At 41.5% G+C, this 22,819-nt stretch overlaps 1 protein-coding gene across 1 annotated transcript in view; it reads left to right on the top strand.

Annotated features, from left to right (window-relative positions):
• NEK5 (NIMA related kinase 5) overlaps positions 1-22,819 on the top strand; it is a 54,529-nt gene that overhangs the window by 18,343 nt on the left and 13,367 nt on the right. Inside the window, exons 6-19 of the mRNA XM_021678200.2 lie at positions 334-420; positions 2,452-2,506; positions 4,362-4,562; positions 4,642-4,723; positions 5,278-5,411; positions 6,325-6,509; positions 7,406-7,472; positions 8,493-8,609; positions 9,576-9,662; positions 11,202-11,294; positions 13,582-13,662; positions 13,893-13,961; positions 15,860-15,992; positions 21,753-21,866. Of these exons, the coding sequence (XP_021533875.2) occupies positions 334-420; positions 2,452-2,506; positions 4,362-4,562; positions 4,642-4,723; positions 5,278-5,411; positions 6,325-6,509; positions 7,406-7,472; positions 8,493-8,609; positions 9,576-9,662; positions 11,202-11,294; positions 13,582-13,662; positions 13,893-13,961; positions 15,860-15,992; positions 21,753-21,866 (1,505 nt within the window). The remainder of the gene's footprint in view (positions 1-333; positions 421-2,451; positions 2,507-4,361; positions 4,563-4,641; positions 4,724-5,277; positions 5,412-6,324; positions 6,510-7,405; positions 7,473-8,492; positions 8,610-9,575; positions 9,663-11,201; positions 11,295-13,581; positions 13,663-13,892; positions 13,962-15,859; positions 15,993-21,752; positions 21,867-22,819) is intronic.

Below are 22,819 nucleotides of genomic sequence, written 5' to 3'. Positions count from 1 at the left end.
AGTCATGGGACTGCATTACTTTGGTAATTGGAAAGGGGGAACTCTTTCCACATCTAAGAGTTTTGTAATGTAACAATTGTATTTCTTTGTGACGCCTTTAGCCATAAATATTTTTTACGTGTAGATTTTGGGCTGGTGAATTATAAGTTTAAAAATCAACTTATTTTATTACTCTGTTATTAATATGTAATGTGTTGGCTTTATTTTAAGATGTACATTCATCAAATTTTGTGTTATCCATTTTTATACTTTCTTCTTGCATGTCCGTGTCTTAAGCCTTTTCTTACTCCAGTAACAAACCATATTATTTTATTATCTAACATAACTTCCTAGTTCCATGGAACTTGCTAGAACTTGTGTTGGAACACCATACTACCTGTCCCCAGAGATTTGTCAGAATAAGCCCTACAACAATAAAACGTGAGTTGCTGACAACTGGTGTGAAAGTCTCAGTAAAGCGGGTGGATTCTCTCTTTCTCATGGTACTTTCATAATTTCGTATTTTCTTCACGTGTGAAAAGGGGATCGCAGCGACTGTCTCCAACCACTTCAGTGTCCCCTGAAGCTTTAGAATGTATTTAGAAGAAAGACATTTCATTTGAAGATACAAGTGATAAAAAGACTAGCACTGGAAATTTCAGTCTCTGTGACGTGCATCTGTTTTGATTGTCATACCTTCTGAACACCGTTTAGCCTCACACAGGGAAGTGTTGTGGCTGGGTCAGAGAGAAGGCAGCGGGGGTGCTGGGTTAGGAGCGCGAGCCCTAGTCTTGGCCCTGCCGCCATCTCGACCCTGCTGGTTGACCACTGTGGGCCTCAGTTTCCCTAGCTGTAACAAAGAGAGTGTTGGCAAGGCGGTTGTTAAGGTATTTCCAGCTTTAAAACCCAACTAGTTTTGTGTGTGGGATACCAGAGCCTACCCTGGCGGAATAATACTAATATGCATAAGAGTAAAAGGTGAACATGAGGTAGTTTTTACTTCCAGGTAAGGAGAAGCAGAAAAAAAATTCACTTTTCAAAGTCGGCTGCCGGAGGAACTAGTTGGTTTAGCAGGAAGACTGAGTTCCTTCAGGGAGTTAATTTTCCCTTTGTTTTGGAAAATACTCAAGGGATATTTGGCTGTTTGACTTTGCAAGAGATAAGTGAGGGCAGAGCCCAGATGGTAGAGATTTCTAGAAAGAATAGTAGATACTTCTCTGCATAATAGAAAAACAGGCTTTTTTTTTTTGAATAGCCTGTAATACCAAGTAGGGATTTGGCCTCCAGTTGAGCAGGAATGCAGCTAGTGGAGCCTGGGTGGAAGGTGAGACTGTCCAGAGAAGCACCCTGGGTCAGCAGCATTGTTCTGTACTGCTTTGTAAAAAATTGGAGTCAACATTTAAATACGCTGATTTGGTGCTTTCGATAATTGGAAGATCTTAGCAATAATCAGCTGGGTAGCTGCTGTAGAGCAGGAAACAGGTCCCTGGTTCAACGCAGCCCCCACCACACGCAGGGCAGGGCCCTAGAAGACTCAGAAAAGGTTCCACCCAGCCCGCGGTGGTTGTACTCTCTGCGGGACCACACTGGCTGGCTATAGGGGGCACTCTGGAACAGGGGAGGATGTGGGCCCAGGGAAGACCTGGTGAAGATAAAATTCTGTGTGGTCGTGGGAAGTGGTCCGTGAGCCTAGGAACTCTTAGAAAAACACTAGAAAGCAGTTGGAAGTTGTTTCCTACCTATTCTGTAATCACTCTTCATTTCCTCAAGCCTTCAGGATGTCTCCCTCTGCTCCTCCTGGGCACACTCAGAGGAAGTGTTGCTAAACAGTGGAACCATTTTCCTCGATTTACCAAATCCTTGTTTTGACTGTTTCACTTCTCACTGTATTTTCTTTGGTGTTTTAGATTTAATGATGCTTTTTCTGTAAGGTAACTCCATACTAAACTAATCACATATAAATGCTAAGTACTAAAGAGCAAGTCTCTAGTCATCTATTGCAAGCACAATTTTCAAGTTTATTGAGGGCCAGATACTATGTCATCACTTAGTAGAACTTTGGTTCTGTCAGTAGCCTTGAGTAGAATATACCTTCCTAAATCAACCAAATTTTACCCTTTGAATCAAAACCAATCTGTGTTTGAGTCCCCCAGCTTCCTCCAGATTGCTCAGAATTCCATATAGACACATATTTCCTCTGAGCACATGAAGCTGAGGTAAATACTGAGCCCTCAGATTGTAGCAAAGTTGGCATACCTTTTCTCTGCTCCGATTCTGACAAACTATGCACTGTTTCGATTTGACCTCTCACCTTAGTAGGACTAAGAATTGAAAATCTATCTGAAAGCATTTGTAAAAAACTGGTCAACCTATAAAATTGTCAAGATACACAAATATAAGGCACTGTAAGGATAAAGGCTTTAATTGAGAATTATGGATATTTCTTGGCATGTGAACTCTTATCTTCCCTAGGGATATTTGGTCTCTTGGCTGTGTCTTGTATGAGCTTTGCACACTCAAGCATCCTGTAAGTATGTTAATCATCAGATTAATCTTGAATTATTGAAACTATAAAAGTGAAATTAACTTTTGAGAGGAAAAAGGTTAATGTTTGGAGTTATTAGGTTGTTAAAAATTACATGGACAAGCTATTAAGATGAACGATCGATCCATATATATCGACATGGAAAGATGTGCAACTTGTGAAGTAAAAAACCCAAGTTACAGAATAGTATATGTAGCATATTTTCATTAAAAATAAATTGTGCGTGAATATATAATCAGCAAAGGGAAAAGGTGCGTGGGGTGATGTCCGTAGGAAACCAGGCACAAGCTTCTAAGACTTGTCCATGCAGGAATCATGCTAATTTCTCCAGCAACAAGTAGTGACAGCACGTGTGAAATGTTATCAACCAGGGAAGCTCCTTAGAGACCCAGTGCTCAGGGTTTGGATGTGGGACTGGTCATGTGGGCACCCTATGCCTGGCAGGTACCAAGCTTCCAGACTCCTAGGAAGAAAGCAGGTGTTCGGCATAAACTGTATTGTTTGCGCCACCAATGTAGGTAAAGAGAGCCACTCTGAACATTTAGGGAGTGGTGGGAACTCTCCAGAAATGTGAGTTCCCAGATGCCAGCCAAGGGCCAATATGATAAACAGGCTTTTCTAAGGAGAGCACTCTTAAAGAGTTTAAGAACTCTTTTCCTCACAGCTGTTATTATTATTATTAATTATTATTATTGTCAAAGGTCAGACAGCTAGTAAGTGCCTGACCAAACCTGATCTTCACTGCCACACAGTGCCGCTGAGCGTTATGCTTATGTGTAAACCCATGGCCTCATACAATGGAAGATTTTCTGGTTTATGAAGAATTTTTGAGGAAATGTTTATGCTATGTTAATTTAGAAAGCAAGGTGCAAAGTTCCATATTATTATGACCTCAACTCTGTAAAGTAAACATTATTTTACTTTTTTTAATTTTTTATTTTATTTATTTTATTTTTATTTTTTTAAAATATTTTATTTATTTATTTGACAGAGAGACACAGCGAGAGAGGGAACACAAGCAGGGGGAGTGGAGAGGGAGAAGCAGGCTTCCCACAGAGCAGGGAGCCCAATGCGGGGCTCGATCCCAGGACCCTGGGATCATGACCTGAGCCGAAGGCAGACGCTTAACGACTGAGCCACCCAGGCGTCCCTACTTTTTTTTTTTTTAAATGTAAGCTCTATGTCCAATGTGGGGCTTGAACTCACAACCCCAAGATCAAGCGTTGCATGCTCTACCCACTGAGCCAGCCAGGCGCCCCAGTAAACATTATTTTTAAAAAGACTAGAAGGAAATATACCCCTGGCTGACAAAATTATATGTATTTGCCCTGTTTGTAGCTTCCTCTACCTTCCAGTTTTTTATAATGAATAAATATTATTTTGATAAGAAAAAACTAAAACTAAAAAAACCTTGTTTTATATAACATGGCATCACATTGTGTAACTGCCTATAATATCTACTCATGAAATATTAGTTGATGAAAATCATTTAGGGTGGACCATAATACTTCTAACTGAAGCTTTAAAACATTGTTTTTTGGTTTTGCTTTGTTTTGTTTTGGGATTCAAATTCCACTTTTTTTATTTAAAAAGTCCAGCTTGAGCAAAAGCAAAAGGGCTGCTTCCACAAGGGTCCCTCAGCTGGACCAGGGAAGGGTGGTCATTACCAGCCCCCTCCAGTCCTGGGGTGCAAAAATCTGAGGGTGACAGGCAGAGGGCCCCGGCCCCAAGTGTGGCGGCCCTTGTGGTGAGCACCTGTTTTGTTTCTTGATACTTCTTTACAAGCTACTATTCAATGTTTTCTCTGATTTAGTATCATCATTCCTTGTCTTTTCAGTTTGAGGGTAACAACATACACCAGCTGGTTCTGAGGATTTGTCAAGCGCATTTTGCCCCGATATCACCAAGGTTCTCCCGTGACCTGCAGGCCTTGATATCTCAGCTCTTTGAAGTATCTCCCCGAGATCGGCCGTCTATTAATTCCATTTTGAAAAGGCCCTTTTTAGAGAATCTTATTGCCAAATACTTGACTCCCGAGGTGAGCTTTGAGGTGATTCCATGTGGATTTTGACAGAGATTTTGGTTAGCAAGTCCTTGACACATGTGTTCCATCTTAGGTCATTCGGGAGGACTTCAGTCACAGCCTCACACATAAAGCAAGACCATTGGCTTCTCAGCCTGCAGGGAAGGGGGTGCAAGGTAAGAACGATTTGACCACGTGATCAAAAAACATTTCTTATGTGTGTCTCATATACGTGTGTCCTGAGATGAAGCCCTGCATGGGGCTCTGCACTCAGCAGGGAGTCTACTTAAGATTCTCTCTCTCCCTCTCCCTCTGCCCCTCCCTTTCTGCTTTCTCTCAAAAAAAAAAGCCTGCTCACACATTTCACCCAACAGTGTGGCGTGAGTGGTGTGGTCTATAACCCACGCGATGATCACTACATGTAATTACTTGGGCCATTATCCTATGCATCCTTTCTCTGTAAATGTTAGCGTTAATCCCTAATTTTTTAAAGGTAGTGTTATATATACTAGAAATATGTGAAGGAACCCTGGATAAAATGGTTTTCTCCATTAAAAGACAACACAGACTAGTTTTCCACGGGGACTTCTCTCACTGGGTCTAAATATCTCGGGATAAAGCGAACTTCCTGTGTCGTGAAAGGTCCCTTATGTTCGCACTCTCAAAAGCATCCATGTTAATATGTGGACATTTTAAAGAAACTGAAGTTGTTTTATTTTGGTTAAATAAGATTCTACGATACAGAAAGCGAGATTCCAGGGAAAGTGCCTACCAAGATCAAGGCCATCAGAGCCAATTAAAAGGAAGGAGATATTGTATAGAAATGAATGGATCCCACCAGCTGGAGCTCAGAAGCCTGTATCTGTAAGTCATACTAAACTCTTCCTCTGATTTGTTAGCAGATGGCATGTCATACAGACCTACTTGCACATGTTCCTAGGGTACAAGCCTGTTACTTTGGAAAATACTAGCTTTGTGCTTATGAGCAAAATCATTCCGTAATGAGCATTAAAGTGGTACTTCATTGACCAACTTCCAGTTGTATTTCCTTATAAGTATTCTATGTACTAGTTTTAGTTTTCCTTTTACAACTCAAAACCTTTCGATTTCTTTAAATAAGGTTTTTCCATATAGAATAAGTGAGTTGTATGGCAGCAGAAAACATGGTGCATTTCATTCCCTTAATTCTAACATGGTATATATAATTGAGAAATTTTTATTATATAGTCAATTATTTTTTCCTAGGGATTTTTAGCCTTAGTTATCTGAATCCACGTCAGCAGAGTGTTGAACCTCTTAGTTCATGCTAGTGGAATGCTTCTGGTATATAAATGATAAAATGGCTATTGCCTTTTTATTGAAGAATTGTATTTTTTAAAGAAGGCAAGATTTTTTAAAGTACAGCAAGATGTAAAGAAGTTTATAAAAATAGAAAATAATAATAGTGAGTTTAGTTTCAGAGCTTGGGTTGGATAGGCAAAGTCCCTAGCTAAGCATTTTTGGTAGACCAACCATTAAGTATGCAGGATTCCTCTTCACACCTTAGTGAAATTATAAACTACTGTGCTATAGTAGGACTTAGACTTCTAAAATACTTTCCAGTTCTAGGATTTGGGGATCCTAAGATTATTTTACTCTAAAAAATGAGTCTAGAGCAAAAACAGCAAAAATATACTTACAGTGCCTTGTTTTAGCTGTGGTCACTATCAAACTGTCAGTTATTATGGATTTTAATTATGTGTCTTTAAAATCATTCCTCTTCTTTTTGATCCTTCAGATAAAAATGGTAGAAAGGCCCAAACTTGCTGCAATGCATGGACATTATGACTATTATTATGCCCAACTTGATGTGTTGAGGAAGAGAGTGCACGAACCAAGTTACCACTGTGTTCCTCAAAAAGATTCTGGAGTTGAGAAGAATTGTAATCAGAAAGAAAGCCACAGTCCATCACCAGGTCAATGGTAATGTTAGAGTCTAACTTAAACTTTGGTCCTCTGAAAATATCTTGATATATCAACATTTATTCTGAAGCCCTTCCAATTCTCCTAAAACAAATAATCCAAGAAGAACTTCCAAACTTTCCATCTTGAATACTTAATTCACAGTTCCCTTGACCCTGTTTCATCTCAAATCTAATGTAGCTTATCTTCTTATCCATTGAAACATGAGCAGAAATTCATACTCCTGAATTTTTCCTGTTTTTTCTTCCTTCTAGTAAATTCCACCGTCCGGGAGGATGAAAATAGTTATATATGTATCATTTTCCAAAGAAGTTATTAATATTAATCCATAATAATTGAATTGTAATCAAATTATCATTTGAGACATATTGAAAAGGAAATACCTTTCATTTAGCATTTATTTTCTTGGGATCTTTCATTTGTGTGCCAGTGTGAGGAATAGAGGTAAAGGAATGCGACACCATCTTGTTCTCAAGGAGCTCAGAGCATAGTGCAGGAAATGGACAAGCAACGGGGGTGTCGAGGCTATTGATCAGATACCTGCCCAAAGCGTGACAAGATTCTGGAAAGGGTTTTTCTTTTTCCCTCCAACACATTGTATGTAGACCATGGATGGACTGATCCTATCCTGAAGAAATATCACTGCATCGGAATATTTTTCTGTTTGATTCTCTCCTGTATCACCAGTTGGTACAGTTCTCTTTGCTTCCTTTCTTCCTGATTCCCAAGTATGCATTCTATAACTTCGAACTACTTCTTGAATTCAGAACTTTCAAGCCACAGGTAAACTGTGAATCTCATTAAGAAATCTAATAAATAAATAAAATCCACTCCTTAAAATTGTGCCTAAGACTAGTGAAAATTCCTACTCAAGCTGAACATTTTTATTTTCTAAGGCCTGCTGAATACCTTCAGAGGAAATTTGAAGCTCAACAATATAAGTTGAAAGTGGAAAAGCAGTTGGTAAGTAAAATTCCAATTACTAAGGGCAATCAGGAATTTCCTGCTCACAAATATTCATGGGTCCTTAAGTCAAAGTGCATTCCACATAGAGGATGAGGACTACCCTTCACCTTCTCCAGTTTTTAATAGCTTAAGAAGAATAATGGAAATGTGCCTGAATCACGGTCTGGGAAGTCTGGTTTCTTCCCTGGCTCTATCACTTGCTATGTGACCTTAGGCAGGTCATATGACCTCTCTGAGCCTCAGTTTCCTTTTTGTAAATGACAGTTTGAGAGTAGATGAGCTTCAAGGTCCCCTTCAGTGCTATAGTTCTTTGATTCTAATTTATTAGACTTCTATACATTTTTAAAAAGATTTTATTTATTTATTTGAGAGAGCGAAAGCGAGAGAGCTCAAGTAGGGCAAAGGGCAGAGGGAGAAGCAGACTCCCCACTGAGCAAGGAGCCTGATGTGGGGCTCGATCCCGGGACCCTGGGATCATGACCTGAGCCGAAGGCAGCCGCTTAACCGACTGAGCCATCCAGGTTTCCTGAGAATTCAATACACTTTTCTAAAGGTGACTATTGTATTTTATTTGAAATGAAAATTAACCTTTAAGTATAGTGTCAGAGTTCTGGGGCTGAAGGAGGCTGGATGTGTATCCTATTTCTGTCATCTTATTTTGGGCTGCTCAAAAGCTCTAGTTCTATTCTCCTACTTAACCTGATGCCCCAGGGTGGCTCAACTTTGATAGAACTTTAATTTCACAATTATAGTTGAACTGTTCAGAAAATGGATCGAGGTGTCTCCCATGGTAGCGTAAAATATTGATTGCTTATAATAAACAACACAAATGGTTTTATTAATTTTCTTTGCTTTTTAAATGTGTCATACTAAAACTAAGAAAATTCTACTGCCCACCCCCAGCAGTGAATTTGATTCACGATATAATTCTTGTTCAAAGAGAAAGATCCAAGGTCAAATGAGAAGACATTTCTAAAATGCAAGTATGCTTTATAAATCATTTCATTCAATTGATAGGGTCTTCGTCCATCTTCTGCTGAGCCAAATCACAACTGGAGACAAAAGCCAAGAAGCAACAGAGAAGAGTCTCGATTCCAGGAGCTGCAGATCAGGAGAAACGAAATGAAGGACCAGGTTAGAAACAGTCTGATTCCGGATCTACCAGTGTCCCTGCACCTTGTCTTTGTGCTGCATAGGATATTACTTTCAGCATCTGCAGTACGCCTGAGGGAGAGGCCTCTTGCACAATCCTTGGACACACTCATGTGAAGCTCCCTGCTGGGTGTTTCAGGGGATACAGAGATTTGGATTTCACCTCCTCAGAGAATGCAGGAGAGTGAAGTTCATAAGGCTTTTGACCTCAGATTGATAATGTAATTGTCCACCATTACCATTTCTGAAATTTGTATTCGTGCCCTTGGGCTGCCTTAACAAAGTATAACAGACTGGGTGGTTTAAAACACCAGAAATGTATTGTCTCCCAGTTCTGGGGGCCAGAAGTCCAAAATGAAGGTGTCAGCACGGCCATGTTCCCTCTGAAACCCGGAGGGGACTCATTTGCCTCTTGCCAATCTTTGACATTCCTTAGCTCGCGGCTGCATGACTCCGCTCTTTGTCATCACGTGGCCTTCTCTCTGCGTGTCTCTGCCTTCACGTGGCTGGCTTCTTACACTCGTGGTGTTGGATTAGGGCCCCATTCTACTCCAGTAGGACCACATCTTAGCTCAACTAGCTACAGTTGCAATGACACTATCTCCAAACAAGGTCACGTTCTGAGGTACTGGGGGTTAGGATTCCAACATATCTTTTTTAGGGGGGGAGCAAAATTAAACCCATAAAAGTGGGGTATATAAAGTAATTGTATGTCACTGACACATTCTGGGTTATATATAAAAGTGAGATCGCCCAAAGCCCCCCTCTCACTCATAGGGAGGGAAGTAGCCCAGCTGAAACGTAAGGCAGATTATCATCTCTAGGAACACTGGGTTTTCTAATTCTTACTGTTGATCACACATTCTTTAAATTCATAGGCTGTGTAGAGATTACTCTGTTCAGTTGTTCACCAGCATTTAAAATTTTTAAATTGGGATTATCTTCCAGGAATATTGGAAGCAGTTAGAGGAAATTCGCCAACAGTACCACAACGACATGAAGGAAATTAAGAAGAAGATGGGGAGTGAACTGGAGGTGAACACATTTTTCTCCTAAAGGAAACATGGTTCTACTGATTTAGATCTAACTAAGTTGAGCAGGTTTCAAAAGTAAGGATCTCCTCATAGAAAAGATAAAATGTTACCATGCAAACTTTTAATAGGAAAGCTAACGTTTAACTGAAGCTTTTATTATTGTTTACTTGAGACTACCCATGCTGGTGAGGACATCTGAGACTCTCCGGTAGGAATGGCTATTATTAAAAATATTCATTGTCTTCCTTGTGAATCAGTCAATACTTATTGACAGAGCGGCTACTTTACACCAGAACTAGATTAGATGCAGAAAGTAAGTCCATGCCCATAAGGGAGGGAAAAGGATGAGCATTTATTGAATTCAGCTAGATTGGAGTAGCCTCATATGCAGGGGTAAGGTTCAAAAAGTCTGGATAAGGCCACATTTGAGTGCAGTCGGCTTGAAAAGTTGATTCTTGAAAATCCCTTAAAGGCACCACATTGGAAACTCATCTTCCATCTCTCAGATCACTACTTTTTCAGTAGAGCTCCAGCTGAGACAGCTGGCCTGGGTCTGGAGACCATGTTGCATGAAAAACACACAAATGTCTAACCATAGCACCACCCTCATGCCCTGGAATGCTCCTCCTATAAGAGGCCTGTGGTTCTGAGGCCTGCCGAGGACACGGCTGGCCCCCAGCTCACAGGCATGGTGTGGAATTACCCACACCGCTGGACTTGATTTCTTTCTCCCTCTTCCCCACCCCTTAGGGCACATAGATGAATTAATATGGGTGAAAGGAGCATAGCGTACAATTCAGCTGTACGTACTCGGGCTCCGAACTAGAGTGCTCACATACTTTATCTCATCTTACTCCCCATGATAGGAAAGGTAAATAATTCATCCAAAGTCACTTTGATATTACGAGGTGGGACTAAACATCTGATTCTGAAACCTCTACTCTTTCTAACATATGCACTTATACTCACAGAGCGTTGGAAAGATACAACACACATGTATGAGCAATGATTGAGTAAGACTGAACATAATTAAGCTCTGTAAAGGCACAGGAGTAAGGATGAGCCAGGTGACCGTTTTCATGGTCTAATCTGGTCTGAGAAGAGGAGCGGAGTTAGCAGAGGGAGAGCTGAGGGGGAAGGCATTCTGCAGGAACCACACAGAGGTCCACACAGGACTGGAGGCCCTAGAGCGGGGAAGATGGGAGACAGTTCTCTCTAGAGCAGGGGATTGGTTAATGGTGAGGAGCCTTGTTTTTTAAGGCATGTCTGTGATGGGAAACTGGAGTCCAGGAAGGATGGATAGCAGACTTTTCTAGAGAGACCATGAAAGCTGCACGTGGGGCATGCCGAGGGCAGCCACAGGGGAAAGGAGCTGGAAGGAAGGCACTGTTCCAGCCATTTCCACTGATGGTGCCTTGGCAGCGGGAGGAGAGTGTTTCCTCACTAGAAATCCCACTCAGAACTGGCCACGGTCCACACTGTGGACTTCAGAACCCACTTAGAACCAATCCGATTGACTGTGTATAATTTGTACTTTTAGGAGGACTCAAAAATAAGTCATAAAACCTATTTAGTGAAGAAAAGCGACCTGCCCGTCCACCAAGAGGCCCCCAAGGAAGAAGCGCCTGCGCAGGTGATGATTATGTGATGATAATGGGTTTCCCCGCAAGCTGGCTCTAGCCTGGACGTTCTCAGCCCTCACCGTGCGGGGGACCGTGGGCGAAAGTTCTTAAAAACTCAGATGCCTGGGCTCTACCCCAAATGGCCTGGGGTGGGGCCCAGGCATCCCGTTTGCAGCAGCTGGCTGGGTGGTTCGGGGTGCAGCCCAGTTTGAGACCTGCTCTTGGGCCTGTTTGAGAGTTCAGCGTTCTGGATGGTGTTCAAGTCAGGGTCTCAGACACATGGGTCAGAAATCTGATGGTTAACGTCTTTCTACGTCAACCTTGAGTTTTTGGTGGGAGGAGGGAACTGGACAGAGATGAATTATCAAATGGCTCTCAAGGAGTTTTTTTTTTTTCCCTTCTGGGAGGTCTTTCACCTTTATCTTCAAGGTGCCATGAGGGCTTGGTTAAGGGCATGTGAGGGGGACCCATGCTGGGTGAAGACCGAAAGTGTTTTGCCTTGTGAAAGACCCTGGGACCTTCCATGACGTGATGCCGGGGAGCTCTAAAGTGGACTGAGTAGGGGAGATGGGGCTCAGGAGTCTAAGATGGTTGTATTTTAAGGAAAATAGAGAAATAGGACACTTCTGCAATTGAGACGACCAGACTACACAATCCAATCAGACAGCCAACTTCACAAAGAAAGTACGATACAAAAGCCACAGTCCTGTTTCAGAGTTCATGATATTGCAAGGCAGAAAAACACCCTTCCCAGGGGTGCAGGGCAAACAGGTAATAGTGAGTCAAACCAACACATCCTATATGTGAAGTACCTACAGACGGGGCAGCAATTAATTCTAAGGGAGAGATGATAGCGACCTCGTGTAAAATGGTGGAGAGAAGAAAGCATTAAAACACACACGTGCACACACACACACCGTGGAGACTCATGTGCTTCTGGCTAGAAAGGGGTGGTACCATTTACTAAAGCCTGGGAAGAGTGGGGAGCAAGCCTGTGGTGGGGGGCAATCAAGAGTACCACTTCGGACATCAGTTGAGTTCGAGAAAACCTGAGGGCTTCCATACCTCCTTCACAGTGCTGACTTCACTGCTCCCCCAGCACAGATCATGCTTTCCCCAGACCTTCATACACGCACGGTGCAACATCATTCCAGGGTTTACGCCAAATGCCGAGATAGGCTGTTCCTGCGTTACTCTCATCCCCTGCTCATCTTCTCTGCTGTTACCCTACTTCATTTCCTTTCAGCACTTAGTACTTTCTGAAGTTATGTTGTTAATTTACCTCATGGATTACCTATTTTATTCCAGTAAAATGTAAGTTCCGTGTCAGCAGGGACCTTTGGTCACATTCACTGCATTAACCCATTGTGCAGGACAGTGTCTGGCCCATGGTGGGTGCTCAGTATGAATTTGTGGAATGAATGTCAAAGTAAAGATGATGCTAAGTAAGCCGCGGAGTATGTGAACCTGTAGCTCAGAGGGGAGGAAAGAACAAACCTGGAGATACACATTTCAGAGTCCTTGCATAAAGGTGGTGCTTATATCCACTGAGGAAGAGAGGGGCAGAGGGCCCAGGACCGGACCCTGAAAAAGCTCAGAACTTACAGCTCCTTTGGCACTTTTGCCATCTACTTTCAGTCATCTCTTCTTTGAAATTGCCTGTCAATTTTTTGAGCCCTCTCCTTCCTTTTTACTATCATGAGCAGTGCAGTTTTCTTGTTTTCCTGATTACCATCATAAGCCTCCTAAGGGAGGGATCCTGTAGCCAAAATTGCATTCTTACATAAATAAAATCTTAAAAAAAAAAAGCGGAACGGGGAGACTCCTGGGTGGCTCAGTTGGTTAAGCATCTGCCTTCGACTCAGGTCATGATCGTAGGGTCCCTGCTCAGTGGGGAGTCTGCTCTTCCCTCTGCCCCTCTCTGCTTCGAGTTCACTCTCTCTCTCTCCCTCAAATAAATAAGTAAAATCTTCAAAACATCCTTGAATTAGATTAGATTGTACTGGACCAGAGTGACAAGCACTGTCATATTATGGAATTTTCCCTACTGCAAGGCCACTGTTCAGTGTATTAATATTTCAAGTTAATGGGTGCTGTGTCCAAGTTTGTAGTGAGTTTTTAGTGAATTATTATTAACTTTCCTTTACAAAGGCATGTTTTTATTCTCAAATTAATCATGGGATTCAATCCAGAAGTCAAATAATATAAACAGACCATGCTGTGAATTCAGGGATTGTGAAACTATAATTGTTTGATCAATATTAAATGCTAGATATTAATTTTTCTCTAAACTTGCAGGACATTGAAAGAGACTTGAAACAAATTAGAGTTCAGAACATAAAGGAAAGTAAAATTCTAGAACAAAACTGTAAAGCTAAGGTAATAAACATTTTGTCTTGCGGTGTCATATCAAACAGCTCGCTGGGGGGTCCCCACCTTGCAATCTGGGTTGCCTACAGGATTTCCCCCCCCCTACTATTTCAGGGACTTGCCTAATTTTGCGATGTTTGACGAATGGTTTTAAGTATCTGTAATGTCAAATAGGAGTTGTGATTTTAACATTTTTATTGGATTGCTAAACTAACATTATTTTCCTTCCTTTCTTCTAGAGAGGGGTGAAGTTTGAAATTAGTTTAAACCAATGTATTTCTGATGAAAACACCCTCCAAGAGGAAGAGGTATGCCATTAAATATTTATTTCCATTAACAGTTATAAGAAAAATGAGTGTCTTAATAGCACATTTAATGAAATTTTTCCATAGGTCATAGGAAGAATTTTCTTAAATCTTCCTAGAAGGATCTCTGGTGTTCAAACGAGTCTTCCAAAATGCTTTTTTATCCTCCCATTCTTTTTTCATTGAGATTATTCCCTTAGATGGATTATTCCAATTTAATTTATTTTTCTCTTATAAAGGAATTATTTTCCTCATAATATTAACTTTCTTGTCATTGCCAAATTAAAATAGGATACTTAATTATAGCCAGCAACTAATATACTTACCTAAAAAATTGAGCAGATACCCTGAAACCATGCACATTTATTTTAGGTCTTAATTAGTTATCGGTAACTTTGTGCAGGTCTTTGGGTGAATCTCAATTATGCACTCAGGCTCTCATTGACACAGTGATAAATGCACAAATACAGTAAACTCAAACCTCATTTTATTACTTGTATTCAACATCTTTTTTAATCCCACTTTTTACCAGACCTGCTAACAAATATCAAAATCAACTGATTTGTGTTTCCATTTCACCTTCTCTAACTTTGCCTTTTAAATGACCAAAAGTTATGTGTGTGGACATATAAGTTCTGTATCACATCTGATACTCAATTTCTTTCTTTCATCTTCATTAGCTGAAAAATGTTTAATGTTATCATTTCTTTCAGATTTTTTGTTTTAAATAGACTTTATGTTTTAGAGCAGTTTTGAGTTCATGGCAAAAATGAGCAGAAGGTACAGAGATTTCCCTCTATTCCTGGTCCCCTCACGTGCACAGCCTCCCCCGCACTGGGGTGGAACATTTGTTACAACTGATACACTCACATAGACACATCATAATCAGCCAGATCCACAGTTCACATTAGGGTTCACTCTTGGTGGTGTACATTCTATGGGTTTTGACGTAACAATCCATATCCGTCATTATGGTACCACACAGAATAGTTTCACAGCCCTAAAAATCCTCTGTGCTCTCCTTTCCTTTGAAATTTTTCCTACCATTTTGTCACATAGAGACTTCTTAGAGTGGTGACTGTTAACTCTCACCTCTTTAAGCATTAGGTATCTTAGTGTCCCAGACCTAGGAGGATCAGAGGGGGCCCGTTTCTGGGTTGGAGTGGTACATCCACAGTGCTCCTGTCAAGTCAGGTGCTGAGGATGGCCTGGTAGTATAAAGGGATGGAGTGAAAAAGTTTTATCTGCCACGGTGTTCACCCTTCGTTACTCGATGTTTTGATGTGCTTGAAACAGAGTGATCATTTTAGTATTGATTATGGGGTGTTAGGAGTAGTTTTAGGGACCGTTTTGGGAACATTGTGCACCTAAAGCAGGGTGTGGACGAGATAACCTTGAGAGTTCTGTAGATTGGAACCTCAGGAGAATAATATCGAAGGCAGCAAGTCTGGATAAAATCAAGTTGCCGGGATGCCTGGGTGGCTCAGTCGGTTAAGTGTCTGCCTTCGGCTCAGGTCATGATCCCAGCGTCCTGGGATCGAGTCCCGCATCGGGCTCCCTGCTCTGCAGGGACCCTGCTTCTCCCTCTGCCTCTGCCTCTCTCTCTCTCTCTGTCTCTCGTGAATAAATAAATAAAATCTTTAAAAAAAAAAAATCAAGTTGCCATATGATCAGTGCTTGTCACTGTGGACAAGGAGAAGAAAGAAACACACTCCTGTTTCTATCTTGTTCCAACAGAGTTCCAATTTTAAAATGCTATAATTTATTTGTTTAATATACGTATACTGAATACTTACCGTATGCCTTGGGAAATGTTATTACTGGAAACACAAAAAATTTTTTTGACATATTTTTTTTCCTCAAAACATGGCTCGTCATGAAACACCGTGGCATTGCCTTAGGCAATGGACGTGCAAAATAAAACTCTGACCTTTGAGCATGGCATGAAGCTTAAGGAATATAAGTGTGTGACGGAGTATGAAGATTATACAGACAAAGCATTTGAAGAACTCTGTGGCCCAGAAGCAGGTACGTGTCGTGCCCCTTGAAAGGCAGAGCTAGAAGGGGCGTTTTATCAGCAGTCCATCACAGTCCCCGGCCTTACTGGCCGGCAACGCCGTTGTCCCAGAGCTGGGCAGAGCCCCGGCTCTGCCGCCTGAGACCTGGCCGTGTGCTCTTGCGCCGTGCCGTCTCCTGGGGCAGCTGCCCCCAGCCAGCACCCCCACGCCAGCCACTTTTCTCGTTATCTGCTGGAAGGTTCCACGGACTTGTCCCACTAGGCTCGCAGATTCAGCATTTGTCCAGTTGAATTTCAGAGCTCTTCCTTCCCAGTGAGCAGCCTGGAAGGCTCTCCCCTGAGATGTCTCTGGAGTTTTCCTCCCCGATCCCTCTGCCACTGGTTTCGGGCCCGGTCATCTCGGAGCGGTGGGGTGAGGCAGTGAGTGCTGGGACTTTGGAGGCAGACGGGAGTCTGGATCCCAGCTGGCGCTGCCGCCTTCTGACTGGGTGACCTTTCACAAGCGACTACAGTGCTCTGAATCTCGGCTTCCTCTAGGAATGGGGATACTAGTACTTGCCACACAGGCTTACTGGGGGGACGAAAGTGAAATCTGATATATAAATACCTGGCCCATGGTAGGTGCTTAACCAATGCTATTTCTAACTTGCCCCCCCCCCCCCTTTTTTTTGCCTCTCGCTGTACTGCCTTATTCTCCTATGTGTTCTTCTTTTCTCTAGTATCTCCCCCTTCATTCTCTAAGTGGTTGCTGGAGATTTGTTATATTTTTGGGTAATGCCTGCAGGATTCCCCATTGCCCATTCCACATAGTATTCTATTTAACACTGTGGGGCCTGATCTTGTTGTGACCCACCTTTCCTGCCCCAGCACCCCTCTTTCCTACCACTGATGATGGGATCCAGACAGCCTCCTGGAGCACCCCCCCCCCCTTATAGCTGCGTGAGCATTTGCACACCCTGGCTTGGCTCAGTTTCTTCTTCCTGGAATAATACATCTCACCTCATTTCCATCTGGAAACACCTTTATTCGGTTCAGCAGGCATATTAGTGAGAACCTCCCATGTGCACAGACTGTGCCAGGTGGTAGGCATCTCAAAGATGAATGAAAACGGGGTCCGCCCTCAACATCACCGTGGTGTCGTGAGCCGAAGAGAGGAGGCACAAAACATGTTTTCTGAGCCCACATACTAATCATCGTCAGAGCGCCCGCTGGCTAGAGTCAGGAAGGTACCCACTCCTACAGAGCTTGGCATGCTCAGGAGCTGGGGCTTTATCCTGCGTGATGACCTTCAGTCGAAGGGAATTAACTCCTATCTGTGACGGAGAAAGATCATGCTGGCTGCGGCGTCAGGAGGGCGTGGGGCGGTGGGACTGCGGGCAGGAGGAGAGCGGCCCGGGTGGGAGACGACAGGGGCACAGGCCAGAGCAGAGCGGTGAGAATAGACACCAAGTGCGAACCACTGAGTGTGGGGGTTGAGGACGAAAAGGAGATCAAAAACCCTCTTAGTTTTAGGAGGGTCCTAATTCAGATGGATGAAGCTGTCACCAACCAAACGGGCACACACATCATGCAGAGGGAGGTGAGCGGACATAGTATAACGCTCTAGATTTGGGCCATATTGGCGTTCAGGTCTTCATGAGCCTCAGCTGGAGATGGTTAGAAGATGCTAGCTGTGTGAGAAGGAAGCTCTGGGGCAAATCAGGGTTTCCTTAGCATACACAAGTTATTATCACAATCACCTTAGCGATCGTCAAAAATACCTAGGCAGAGGGACTAGTGTGAGAAGGAAACGAAGTTTAGGACAGACCGTAGCAATGTTTAGACAAGGTTTGGGGAAATCTGGAGAGAGCAAAGCCAAAGGAGGAGAGAAAGTTCTAGAAGGAGGGTGCAGGGTTGGCAGCATCAACCAGAAGAGAGAGGCCAAGTGAGGTGGGTTGAATAACAGCCTACGGATTTGACCACAAGGAGCCCTTCATTTTCATACTGAAAATTGTCTTTTAACTTGTCTGCATTCCTATAATTATAATTCAGGTTAGAAAAATTTTTCCATAGGTTTTGACCATCCATATGTCTCTTGTGAATTATGTGCTCTTATCCTTCATCCCTTTATCCACTGAAAATGGCATTTATTTTTTCCTTTATAAGACTCTTTAGGTTAAAGCTTTACCTGTAATATGTATTACAAGTATTTTTGTCGTTTGGTTTTCAGATCTCATCTCTAGTAACAGCAGCAACTGTATGTGTGTGTGTGTGTGTGTGTGTACATATATAATTTAGGAATAAACTTCATAAGGATTATGCAGAGCATGTGAAGAATACTATAAAACCTTGCTGAAGTATTTAAAAGTCACTCGAATAAATGGGGAGAAATAACATTGTTACATATTAGAAATATTCTTTCCAAATAAATATATGGAATTTTGCCAGTTTCAATCAAAATCATCAAAGCCACAAAAAGATGGAGACATCTTGCCAGATTGGAGCATCTTAGATACTCTTAAGCAGACAAATTTAGAAAAGAAGAGCAGTGAAGGGGCACATCCACTTTCAAGTATCAAAATATATTCTGTTATTCTGCAAATTATAAAACAATATGATACTAGCACCAGAACAGATAAAGCAGTGAAAAGAAGAAATAGTTTAGAAACAAACCCTAGGATGGATAATAATTCAGTGTATGCTGAAAGTTACATCACAAGTCAGGGGGACAGAAAGGCTCAATCAAATAAATGCTGCTAGGCCAACTGGGTAACAGTTTGGGAAAAATTGTGAAATCAGACCTTATTTAATGATACAACAAAACAAATTTTTAAAAAACTGAAGAGTTTATACATAAAAAATGAAGTTATATATTAGAAAATGAAGTAAAAGAACAATCAAAACCAAAAGGCAACCTATGGAATGGGAGAAGATATTTGCAAATGACATATCTGATAAAGGGTTCGTTTCCAAAATATATAAAGAACTTATAAAGCTCAACACCCCAAAAATGAAAAAGCCAATTAAAAAATGAGCAGAAGATGAAATCCCAAGGCATGTACTCCATGGAGCACTGGGTGTTATACAAAAACAATGAATCGTGGATCACCACATCAAAAACTAATGATGTATTGTATGGTGACTAACATAACAAAATAAAATAAAATTTAAAAAATAACAACAAAAAAGAACAGAAGACACGAATAGACATTTTTCCAAAGCAGACAGACAGATGGCCAACAGACACATGAAAAGATGCTCATCATCACTGATCATCAGGAAATGCAAATCAAAACTACAATGAGATATCATCTCACACCTGTCAGAATAGCTAAAACCAACAACAATGAGAATCTTTGTGTTGGCAAAGATGTGGAGAAAGGGAAACCCTCTTGCACTGTTGTTGGGAATACAAACTGGTGCAGCCACTCTGGAAAACAGTATGGAGGGTCCTCAAGAAGTTAAAAATAGAGCTACCCTATGATCCAGCAATCGTACTACTAGGTATTTACCCAAAGAATACAAAAATACTAATTCAAAGAGAGACGTGCACCCCAATGTTTATAACAGCATTATCTACAATAGCCAAGTGTTCATAGACTGATGAATGGATAATGATGTGGTATATTTATATATACAATGGAATATCAGCCATCAAAAAGAATGAAATCTTGCCATTTGCAATGACATGGGTGGAGCTAGAGAGTATTATGCTAAGTAAAATAGTCAGAGAAAGACAAATATATGATTTCACTCATATGTGGAACTTAAGAAACAAAACAAATGAGCAATTAGACAAAAAGAGAGAGAGAGAGGCAAACCAAGAAAACAGAACCAAGAAACTATAGAGAACAAACTGATGGTCACCAGAGGGGAGGCGGGTGGAGGATGGGTGAAATAGGTGATGGGGATTAAGGAGGGCACTTGTGATGAGCACTGGGTGTGTAACTGCTGAATCACTATATTGCACACCTGAAATTAATATTACACTGCATGTTAACTAATTGGATTTTAAATAAAAACTAAAAAAAAAAAAAAAAAAAAAAAAAATAGGGGGGTTTGTGGGGTTTTTTTTTTTTTTGTATAGGGAAGAACTAGCTATTCAAAATACATGGAACACAATCATGGGTAAATTAGTAATAGATTCCACTTTAGCAGTGAAAAGCTTTGAAGAAGCAAATAATACTAGCTCCTAGAATTGTCACCTTCAATAGTTTATCTAGGGTGAATAATCATGAATGTCCATAAACATTTAGCTGCAATGATTTCATTATAGTATTATTTATAATAGTGAAAAATTGCTAGCAAACTAAACGTCCCACCATAAAGAATTAAATTGTAATACGTTTGGGCGCCTGGGTGGCTCAGTTGGTTAAGCGACTGCCTTCGGCTCAGGTCATGATCCTGGAGTCCCGGGATCGAGTCCCACATCGGGCTCCCTGCTCGGCGGGGAGTCTGCTTCTCCCTCTGACCCTACCCCCTCTCATGTGCTTGCTCTCTCTCACTCTCGCTCTCTCAAATAAATAAATAAAATCTTTAAAAAAAAACAAAAAAAAAAAAAAAAAATAAATTGTAATACGTTTGTGTCACAGAATACTGTATTTGCTTTACAATGGTTGTATAGAACAGTGGCTAATAAACTGGGTATGATAATGTTGCTCTTTGAAAAGAGCAAGTTATGAAAGTTATGCATGGTGTGAGGCCCATTTTTGTTTCAAAACAAAGACACTATATTCAAGGGGAAATTTTTGAAATTTTAATAGTCTCTAGATGGTGAGATTATGGGTGATTTTTATTTTCCTCTACTTACCTGATTTTCATATTTCCTATAATGAAACATTGTAATAAAAAGAAAAAGCTTTTCAAAGTTAAGATGACAGAACTGGGGGTGCCTCGGGGGCACAGTCAGTTGAGTGGCCGACTCTTAGTTTCCTGGCTCAGGTCTTACCTCAGGGTCGTGAGATCCAGCCCTGTGCTCAGCGTAGAGTCTGTTTGGGTTTCTCTCTCCCTCTCCCTCTCCCACACCCCAACACTCCCCCCCCACCCCGCTCTCACTCTGTCTCTCAAATAAATAAATAAATCTTTAAAAAAAGATAACAATTGATTGCATTTCTATGGAAACTGACTGAAGTAAAATGCTCAGAGGTGCCTCAAAGAATGTGTCCATTCTTGTCACTAATATTTGTTTACATTTAGATATATTACCTAGTCACTCAAATGTTAATAATAAAAACCAATGTTTAAGCCTGTTTATAATTTCAGTCTTGCAAGTTATGATCTAGTCTTAGTCCGTTTGGTCCGCTGTAACAAAATGCCATTAACTCTGTGGCTTATAAACAACAAACATTTATTTCTCACAGTTCTGGAAGCTGGAGAGTCCAAGATCATAGTGCTGAACAGATTTGGTGTCTGGTGAGGGCCCACTGCCATGTTTTTGTTATGTCCTCACTTAGCAGAAAGGGTGAGGAACTCTGTGGGGTCTCTTTTATAAGAGCACTAAGCCCATTCCCCAGGGCTCCACCCTCATGACCTCATCACCCCCCAAAGACCCCCACCACCTCCCAGTATCAGCACGTTGGGCTGTAGGTTTCAACATAGGAATCTGGGGGGAGGTTGGACACAAGCATTCAGTCCATAACAATCAATATTCGAATGAGGTGGTAATTTCTCTGTTTTTGAGGGTACCCACAGATGGACTACCTCCACATTTCCTAAGAACTGTTTGGTACAATGAGATGCACTTTGACTGCTTTTAAATTAATGAGTTATTTTCTCGTACCCAGAGTTGCTCATTCCAGACACTGGGGCCGCTGCAGAGAGCAGGAGACGGTGGGATGCGCCAGCTCCTCAGACTGTGCTAGAGATGATGACAGCAGGTGACATCACCTCTACCTGCACCACTGTGCCCGAGGGTGACTCCACACTCATTCGGTCTGAGTTGCCAGCACGGGGAGACAAGGCCTCAGATGCAGGTGTGTTCCTCGCACTCACCCTGACGCCATAGTTCTCTTTTCAGTACAATCCCCATAGATTTGGTATCAAATATCTTTCCAAGATAATGTTTTGGTATCTCCCTCACCTCCTGAGAAACTTGCCTGCTAAGTATCCTAGACAACTGACCACTCCAGGTAGGAGAATGTAAAGGAGGAAAGATCTAGAATCCCACTTTCCTTGTGGTTGAAGGAGATTGTCTAAAGAAGGGCAGTTGGCTTGACTTGCCTTCCATGTTAGCCCAATCACTTCCTTGGAATTCCTTGGAGGGGTTGGTTTTTTCCATGAATAAAATCCAAATTAAGATAATAACTATCCCACAAGGTTTAGAGTTAGCAGTGCAAAAACACATACAAAGTTGCTTTGTAAGCCAGTGTGCTATTTTAAATGTTAAGAGTGTTAAGAATATGATGATATTTCCAACCCAAATTCCTCCATTTACATTTGAGCTTCCAGCATAGTCTTTGCACAAGAGAAGTTCACAGCAACATCTGGGTGTTATTTTTACAGGTGGTGAGGATTTTTATTACTTATTTTCTATGTTTCTCTTGATAACATGGGGCTGGGGGACAGCTAAAATGTATACCCATTTTATAAATTGAAATATGTAAGTAAATCACTGCCATTTATAAGTGTGTGGACTGACTTACGTTTATACCATTATGAAACACTGAAGCCCCCAAACTTGCAAGAAGGGGCTTGCAAACATAACAATTTAATCCACCGTAAGCCAATGAGACAATAAGACCAATTTCAAATAAGCAAGTAGAATAGAAATTTAACACACTGAAGTGTTTACAAAGCAAGTCACTCTCATACCCATTAGCCATGTGACATAAGTCACTAAACTTTATCTCCGTTTTCTTGCTGGTAA

This window comes from Neomonachus schauinslandi, chromosome 3 (genome assembly GCF_002201575.2).
Source record: "Neomonachus schauinslandi chromosome 3, ASM220157v2, whole genome shotgun sequence".
In the NCBI taxonomy this organism is placed as follows: Eukaryota; Metazoa; Chordata; class Mammalia; order Carnivora; family Phocidae; genus Neomonachus; species Neomonachus schauinslandi.
Note: the sequence above shows the minus strand (reverse complement) of the source record. Positions and strands in the feature narration are given on the sequence as shown.